This window comes from Falco biarmicus, chromosome 4 (assembly GCF_023638135.1).
Source record: "Falco biarmicus isolate bFalBia1 chromosome 4, bFalBia1.pri, whole genome shotgun sequence".
Taxonomy (NCBI): Eukaryota; Metazoa; Chordata; class Aves; order Falconiformes; family Falconidae; genus Falco; species Falco biarmicus.
Genome location: NC_079291.1, coordinates 40,072,823 through 40,082,054, shown reverse-complemented (window position 1 = coordinate 40,082,054; position 9,232 = coordinate 40,072,823). Strand labels below are relative to the sequence as shown.

At 46.4% G+C, this 9,232-nt stretch overlaps 1 protein-coding gene across 1 annotated transcript; it reads right to left on the bottom strand.

Annotated features, from left to right (window-relative positions):
* Positions 1 to 527: 527 nt before the first annotated feature.
* On the bottom strand, positions 528 to 8,818 carry VIM (vimentin). Its single transcript, XM_056335964.1, has 9 exons — positions 8,194 to 8,818; positions 7,986 to 8,046; positions 3,937 to 4,032; positions 3,641 to 3,802; positions 2,987 to 3,112; positions 2,038 to 2,258; positions 1,900 to 1,943; positions 1,398 to 1,483; positions 528 to 895 (listed from the first exon to the last, which is right to left on the bottom strand). Exons 1-9 carry the CDS (start codon positions 8,733 to 8,735, stop codon positions 854 to 856), a joined length of 1,380 nt encoding a protein of 459 aa, XP_056191939.1. The 5' UTR covers positions 8,736 to 8,818; the 3' UTR covers positions 528 to 853.
* Between the last annotated feature and the right edge of the window lie 414 nt (positions 8,819 to 9,232).

Genomic DNA, 9,232 nt, shown 5'->3' with positions numbered 1-9,232 from the left:
TATGCAGTCCCTTTAAATATCTCCTAAGCCTCAGTCCATCTGAAGCCTTCATTTAGCTTCTGTAATACAGACAAGCCTTTGGAAACTAGTCTTTCCTGGAAAATGAAGTCAATGCGTCAAGTCAGCTGTTAACTTTGCAAAGGTGCTGTCACAGATAAGGGCGTACATGAGCTATTTCACAGCTACTTAACTTACAGAGCTGAGTATTAAGGTATTTTGGGCATTCTTAGCTCTTCATAACCAGGTTAACTAGTATATGGAAGCAAGATTGATTTTTATTAGCTTGAAGTATCATATTTTATTCAAGAGATAAGAAATATCATAATACATTATGCATCTGCCAGTTATAGTCCATTTTAGTTTGTTCCAAAACCTAAGCAGTAAATGAGTAAGTTTATCTAGTTAAACTGAAAAAACAGCATTCCACACAACCAGTACTAGAGATGTCAACCGTATAGTAATTCCAGCATTACAGTGTTATGGCTTTCCAGAAAGTCATGAAGTTAACAAATTAGAACACATCAAGAGCCATTTTCCAAAGGTTTATTGAAGTAGCGACAGGTTGCTCATACTGTGCTGGAAAAAGCAGTTTTATTGGATTCGGATACTTAAAAACAGTATTGCAGCACAAGATATTGCTATTTGTAAACTAGACTCCATTGTAAACTCTAATCCTTCAGGGAGAGTCAGTTTGCAAGATCTAAGACCTATTTCCTAGCATAATAATCTTGCGCTCATGGAAAAACTGCAGAAAGGCACTTGAAAGCTGTTTCTTCCTTTAAGACATGGACTTTTTAACTCTTGCTGGTAAGAATTTCTCCTGCATTAGTAAGTATGCATCTCCACTTCAGCTTTACTCCAAGTCATCATGATGCTGGGAAGTTTCATTAATAACCTGTTGAAAAACAGAGACCCTTGCATTAAATTTTCATAGGAAGATTGTTTGGAACATCCAGTACCACAGAACTGAGAACAAAGGGGTACCAAACTCTCACTTATGTGAGGCTCTAGTTGGTAAATAGCACGCAGAAAGCATTTAAGCCTTTATTGACTTAGTCCAAAAACAGTACCTTGTCCCAAACAAGTACCTCTGCTTACTGCCACATTTTCCTCAGGTGGTGTGAGAAATCTTTTGAGAACTTGCTAACTCAGCTGAACTTAAATACTCACAGGTAACTGTCAGCCACTTCAGGATTTACTATCAGACGAATTTTGTGATCATTTCTACAGAAGCCCATTTGCTACATCTGTATGCTCAGCCACGCTGCTTGGACTGCCAGGTACTGTTCTACTCAATCCTTACTACCACATACAGGCTGCACTAACCAGCAGACAAACGTAGGAGTATTTTAAGGTAACCAGCTGTGATAGAAATAAAATCAAAAGTTACCACCAACCTGTCCATCTCTAGTTTCGACAGTCTTAATTAGAAGTGTTCTCTTTGAGTGGGTGTCAACCATTGGCTGAGACTCAATGTTGGTTTCTGCAGAAGAAAATGTATTATTACCAACAGTCTAGATGAAGTGTTTCCTCAAAGCAATGAAGTGTAACAGACTTTAGATCTACTTTCAGAATCCCAATTTAGTATATGAAGAAGTCTTCTGCTCTGAATCCTAAGTGAATCTTTTTTCTTCCTGTCCCCCTTAAAGCACCTTCAGCAGGCATCTAAACTAATCACTCACCATGTACCGATTTTAAAAACATCCACACCCAGGAACAAAGTAGCTCTCTCCCCATCCAAGGTTAAGTAATTGTAAATATTGTAGTTATATTTAAGAAAAACATTCACACACGACTGCATTTATAGTTCAACCACTAAAGTAAAAGGAACTATCTATCAAGGACCTTTTTGCTAGTGACAGAATGGCCGTCTAAACGGAAGAAGCAGAAATAGCTTACCTCTCAGGTTCAAAGAAGCAAAGGTTGGAATAGGCATGTTAATCCTGAAGGAAAAAAAGAAATGGATAAAGTCAGACATGGGTATACAGTGTCTTTGAGTGACTGCTGTTTAGAAAAGTGTCCGCATGAGATTTTTACCTGCTCTCTTCACCCTCCAGCAGTTTTCTGTAGGTGGCAATCTCAATATCAAGAGCCATCTTGACATTCAGCAGGTCCTGGTACTCGCGGAGGTGGCGAGCCATTTCTTCCTTCATGTTCTGAATCTCATCCTGCAGACGGCCAATAGTGTCTTGGTAGTTAGCAGCTTCAACAGCAAAATTCTCCTCCATTTCACGCATTTGGCGCTCCAGGGATTCATTCTGGAAGAGAATAATGAAGTCAGGCACTGCTGCAGTTCAGCCACTCTTCCCCACCCCTCAAGACCCTTAAAGATTTTTAGAAGGGGAGTTATGGCTAGCATCCTTTGAAAACACCCAGACACATCCCAAAATAGTCATCGCTATCTTCCCTTGCAAAGTCAAGGTGAGTTATTCTGCTACTTGATTGGAGGTGTGCCATGTATTTGCTACCAGGGGGCAAAGCAATCCGTTATAGTAAGCCCCAAGCCGTGCACTACCAGTCAGCATGCAGGCACTCCTCAGTGAGGGGATCTGCAGGTATGCTACACACTAAAATCCATTTCAAGCCAGCCTTTAAGGCAGTGAGATTCTAGCAACAGCAAGATTTGCTGTTTGCACCTTATTTCCACTGTTGCTCCAGCTTTTTTTTTTTTTTATAACTTCAGCTGCACCTGACAGGCAAGCCGTAAACACTTTCAGAAAATGTTATATAAAACAGTATCACAGCAAGAGAATGAACTCATTGTTTATACCTTAAGCAAGACTAGTTCAGCATGTCAATCTAAGCAGTCCACTGTAGTGCATGCAGACAAATCGTGCCTATAGCATCCTTTTCAAGGAGTACTAATACGCTGCTGTATTGTGCAGCAGATCAGCTGCGCTCACATCTGTATCAGCCATTAAACTGCAGTGCAGCGTTTAGAGCTGCACAGGGAAGAATGTCCCAACACCTGCTGTCTTCTACTTACGCTTCCCTTAAGGGCATCAACTTCGCAGGTGAGAGACTGAATCTGTCTGCGGTATTCATTAGCTTCTTGTTTGGCCTGGCGCAGGGCATCGTTGTTCCTATTAGCAGCTTCAGAGAGATCTGCGAACTGTAGAAACCCCCAGTTTGGTTAGTGCAATGATTTAACAGAAACAGTGTAACAAGTATTTTTTTTTTGACACAGCATTTGAGGGCAATTGAAGCCATTACATTAACACCTGAAACATTTAAATAGTAGCATGACTCTTCAAATGCCTTTCTAATTGTTAAAGTGGAATTCATAGTTAAATCTTTCATATTCGCCTCCCCACCCATTCCTACCCTCCACATTTCTCATCTTTTCATCGTTTTTTTGCCCATTCATTCACTCCTTTCTCCAGTATTCCATATAACATCTCCTTCCAAGATGTTAGCACAGGAAAGACTCCAACTATGAACCCACTACTTTGCTGCTGTACTTGTGGCACAAAATAATGTTTTCAGCTGTACTTTTCCCAGACTAGGAGTTTAAAGACAACCCTGTGCCATGGCTGTGGTCATGCCCCATACAGACACAAAGGGAACACAGGGTGCTACAGCAAACCCTTTATGTACAGTTAGTTCCAGTGCCTGACGCACCTGGAGAGATTTTACTTACTTTGGACTTGTACCACTCTTCAGCTTCCTGAAGATTCTTAGCAGCAACGCTTTCATACTGTTGACGAACGTCACGCAGCGCAGCAGTAAGATCAGGCTTAGAAACATCCATATCAATTTGGATGTGCTGTTCCTGGAGCTGGGCCTGCAGTTCTCGGATTTCCTGAGAAGCAGATGCTCAATGTTATTACACGACAACATACAGGACACATGCAGGTGGGGACTCAGCCAGAACCGGTGAAGAGCTTGCTTACTAGACTGTCCGTATCTAATCACGGACCCCATTGTTCATCTTACCTCATCATGAAGCTTCTTCAAGAAGACAATCTCTTCTTGCAGGGACTCGACTTTGCGCTCAAGATCGAGACGTGCCAGGGAGGCATTGTCAACATCCTGACCAGAGAGAAGAATGATGAACAATCTTCCAAAACTGAGGGAGGGAAGTCTTCTACAGCAAGTTCAGTACCCTACAGACTGATGCTATGTCTGAGCTTTTTGGCAAAACAATACAAAATCAAGAGCTGCAAAACCCCTCTCTTTGCCACCTCCTACCCTAGCCTCAGAGACCACCTTTACTGTCATTTTGGGAACTATACAGCATATGTAGATTACTTCATCTTTGCCAGCATATTGCTGAGCATGATCAAGAGCATACCAATCATGGTGGGTGTAAATCCTGCTTGAAGATGAAGCAGGTACATTGGTCAGAAGCCAGCGATAAGCTCTTCTAGCTTGACAGCACTGAAAAAGTGTTAGTCTTGGAATTTGCAAACTTCCATTTTTTCCAGTGGCGCTTAGAAATGCAACCCATGTGCCTACGTGCCTATCAGTGGGCTTCATTTCTTGTTTATTTCTTACAGTCTCCTTGGTGATCAACCACAGAGCCCTTTGGGTCCACAGACCACAGCTTGAAAGCATACCTGCACAGCTAGTGAGGTACGTATAGTAACTGCAAGCATTTACTACTCCAAATGGTTCAACAGACCTCCCTTGAGAAAAAGAAAGTATGAGCATAAACACAGAGTTAGTCGTCATTGCCTACACCCTCACAGTAGCTGGCAAAGACTCCACCTTTTGCTGGACAGAGATAGTCTTAATCAACAGCAAAAATTCATTTAAGGCATAACAGAAGATATGCCATGAATGTTACATGAAAGCAGCTTGAATTAGCTCGAAAACCTGACTTAAGACTCAACATTGATTGGTAACTTCTTATATTATAAATGTGCAAGAGTTTGAAAAGGGGGTGATTGTTCTTTTCATACTAGTTACATGCGCAGCTGCGTGCTCATGTTCACACAGTATTAATGTATCAGGTTTTCACAGCTTACTCTAAAGCTATTTTGGATTGCCCAAAGTATAAGCATTCCTAATCAGCAGTTCTCGCTATTATGGCACCTTTGAAGTAAGAAGTGTTTTCTTTAGACTCCTAGAAAGCCATTCCTTTGATCACTCCTACTCTGGGGTAAGGTTCTTGCTCCAGCAGAATTCTTTTGTTGTCTTTATCCAGCAGAACACCCCATAACTTCCCTGTCAATTCCACTTTTACACCCACACAGTTCACATGGGCTCTCTGTTTTTCAATTCAGGGGAAAAATTCCTTAATTCATTTACTTTCCTCCCCCAAAAAACAAACCTGAAGATCATTCTGGTAGGAAATTACATGGCTATGACCCAATGTGTTTACACAATTAGACATCCAGAGAGTTTCCAATGGATTTTACAAAAAAACGCACCCTGAGGACATATTTTCAGACAAATTAACAACTACAGGATTTTTAGGAGCATCTTAAATTGAAGGCACATTAGTATATACATTATGTATTTTACTACACATGTTATCATTAAATATAGGGAGTGAAGAATCAGTGTATCTGTATTTCCTAGATAGATGGAGAACTACATAAATGCATAAGCTACCTGTAACCTGAGCAAACAAAGCATTCAGCATACATACAAGCAACTGGACTACGCATTGATTTTATCCCAGGGGATGCTTCAATGCCAGTCACGTAGTTTGCAGGGTCGGGCATCCATGTTTACTTCAGACAAACCTCATGCTAGCCAGGAGCAGACCTGTTAAGTCTTGGCATGGGTTCAGGACCTACTCCTTGCTGCCAGAGTAGCTGGCAAAGCTGCAATAATAACTTTCTCACTAATTGTGGTGCTTGTTTTGTCCCACAGAAAAGAACTCACTGAACCTTCAGGTTTATTTTATGTAGTACGCCCCCCAGCATATGAGTAAAACCACATCTTTGTTCAGGAAAAGAATTAAAATTTAGTACATATGAGTTGGAAATAAGTTTAAGTTCAGTATTTTAAAAGTGAACAAATATTTGAAGTATACAACCACTCCAAGTAAAAAGTAAATTTGATACTACATCGCAACAGTGAAGTATCTGCTGAAGCATTTCAAACCCACGCATGCAACTTCCCAGTGCAAGAATGTAACAGTTTAATAAAAAGCTGTGCTTTTTTTTTTTTTTTGTTACAACGGAAAGCTCAACAGGATGTTTCAACTTCAGTGTTCTATGAACCTAATTTCACTTACAGAAGAACACCACTCACACTGAAACAGATTTAGTTTTGGAAACCTGCACATTAAGCCTACTCTTTCACCAGAGAGGAAAAATTAGATATTACTGTTGTTCAAATCAGACACGCTAGCATGTACCAGTTCTGGCATGAGTGGATTTAGTGTAGCATTTCCACTGACAATGATTTGCAATTCTTATGCATAAGCTACACCTTAGGAGGTTACATGCATCCAGTTCTGACTGTAATGCACACATAGAATCTGCTAGAGGCAGAGATCCTGAACGACCCCTTTCCACAGGGCTGGGAAGAGCTGGATAATGAACGTGGGATATGCAGAATGCCAAGTTCACTTAAAAGCCTAGAGTCTTCACAAAGTTTATTTGGTTTGAAATAGAGGTATACCTGCCTTGAAGTATACCAACTAAGTACAAAAGCCAGCCTTAGTCAAAGGATACTTCAGCTGAATTCAGCAGTGATTCAGACTAGATTAGGTTCTCTAAAACTTAAGTTAACCGCTTCTGCATGGAACTTAACACAATGTTAAATTGGCTTAGCACTCAAAAAGTAGAAGCTGAAGTTAAGGCAGCATATCTCAGACTGTTCCGTTTCAAACTTCTGTCCCCAGAATGCTAGGGGAGACTGAATTCCCAGACTCCAAATGGGAGTGAGTGTATCTGTCTCCACACATTATCTCGTGAAGACACCTGCACTCCTTCAAACTATAAATATATTGTAGTCAAAAGCCTTACCCAGGGAAACACTGACAATCAAGTGACAATTTCCTGAATGGTGACATCTACTAACATCTGTGAAGAGCCCTGGGATGAAGTCAGCCTGTGCCCCATTGTCTGGAGATACGGGAGTCACATCTAGCCAGGAGGAATGCTAGCAATGCCTTTCCACACCAGCAGTTTAGGGAAGAGACCTTGTTTTGAGAAGGCACATTCCTAAATTATCTCCTAATGCAAACAAGGCTTAATCCAAGTTGAAAGCTGATTTTGCGCAAGTGAAAACCTGAGCTTAACACTTTCTGAACACTGTCTGCCATGTAGCTTTTGGTTTATTGGAGTAACATAGTAACATCCTACAGAGACTAAACTCTACGGCAACTTGCTTCCTACCTTACCATCTTCGTTTACAGTTCATTAAGTTCAGTGTTGGTAACAGACCCCTGAGACAGGCTTGACAGATGTGACCTCGCTCCAAGGAGCAAACTGCCTTGTCAGCAGACACCACCCATATAAAAAGTTCTAAATTTCAAGGTTGTGTCCAATAATGCGCTGACCGAAGCAATTCATTAAAAAGGAGCTCTGTTTTGTATAAAAAACCTGGACCATACACACGGTAGACACTTTTTGCTGGAAGTATGCTCGCACCATTACACATTTGGTAAGAATGCAGCCCACTGCGCCCTCCCTTCCGACACAAAGGGATCTATTATTTCAATCTGCTGCCACCACACTTGCCATAATGCCTGTATCTGCATTCCACGGTGAATCCCATAGAAACCATTAATACCCTTCAGCCAAGCGAGCAGATGGCCCCCCTTTCGCTTTTATTGGATCGGGAAGCGATTCCACGTCGGGGCGCTTTTTGTAAAACAGGCGAGACTCGGATAAAGCAAGACAATAGTTTCCCTCCCCGCCCCTCGGACCGCAGCATCCCCCCCTCAAGAAAATAAGGGAGGGTCGCGGGAGAGCCGATGGAATTCCTTTGTGCGAGAAAGGCAAACTCCCGCAGTCCCGCCCCCCGTCCCGGGCACCACCACCCCCAGCCCCCCCAGCTCGCTCCCTCCAGCCCCCGCAAACCTGTCTGAAGGACTGCAGGGTGTTCTCGGCCTCCTCCCTCTGAAGCATCTCCTCCTGCAACCTGGAAGGGGCGAGACCGCGGTGAGGCGGCAGCGGGGGGTCCCCCGAGCCTCCCGCCGCCCCCAGCCCGGCCCGGGGCGCTTGGGTGGGCGTGTGTGTGTGGGGGGGTCGCCGGCAGCCCGCCCCCGCCCTCCCCTCGCACACTCACTTCTCCCGCAGCCGCATGATGTCGTCGGCGAGGTTGTCCCGCTCCACTTCCACGCGTGCCTTGTCGTTGGTGAGCTGGTCCACCTGCCGGCGCAGCTCCCGCATCTCCTCCTCGTAGAGGTCGCCCAGGCGGGACGTGCCCTTGCCCTTGAGCTGCTCCAGCTCGGCCAGCAGGATCTTGTTCTGCTGCTCCAGGAAGCGCACCTTGTCGATGTAGTTGGCGAAGCGGTCGTTGAGCTCTTGCAGCTCCACCTTCTCGTTGGTGCGGTTCGCCTTGAACTCCGTGTTGATGGCGTCGGCCAGGGAGAAGTCCACGGAGTCGTGCAGCCGCATGGGCGGCATGCTGCTCCGCAGCCGCACCGACGTCGCCTTGGTGGCATACATGCCGCCGGGCGAGGCGGACACGTAGCGGGCGGTGCTGGGCCGCAGGGCGCTGCCCAGCGAGTAGCGGGTGCTGGAGGTGATGTAGCGGGTGCCGGTGCTGGGGCGGCTGCCCCCGCCGAACATGCGGCGGTACGAGGAGTTCTTGGTGCTGATGCTCATGGCGGCGGCGCGGGCTTTGTAATCCGGGAGCGGAGCGGGGCGGCTCGGAGCAGCGGGCGAAGAAGGGCGGCGGCCCCGGCCCGGGCCCCTTCTTATGGGGCGCCGCCGCCCGCCGCCGGGCCGGGCCCGCCCCGCCGCCTGCCGCGCCCCGCCCCGCCGCGCCCCACCCGCCGCCAATCGCCGCGCCGCCCCGCCCCGCCCCGCCCGCCGCCGCGCCTCGCCCCGCGGGGAGGGGGCGCCGGGGGGGGCGCGGGGGCCGGCGGACACAAAGGCGGCGGGGAGAGGAGAGGAGAGAGGGGAGGGGAGGGGAGGGGAGGGAAGAGGGAAGAGGGAAGAGGGGAGGGGGGAGGGCGGCCCGGGGGCGGTGCGGCTGAGCCCCGCGGGCCGCAGCTCTCCCCCCGGGATGTGGCGGGCAGCCGCCGAGGCGGGGAAGGGGCAGGGCGCGGCGGGGCGGCGGCCCGCAGGAGGCGGCGCGGCGGGGGTGACGGCAGCGGCTA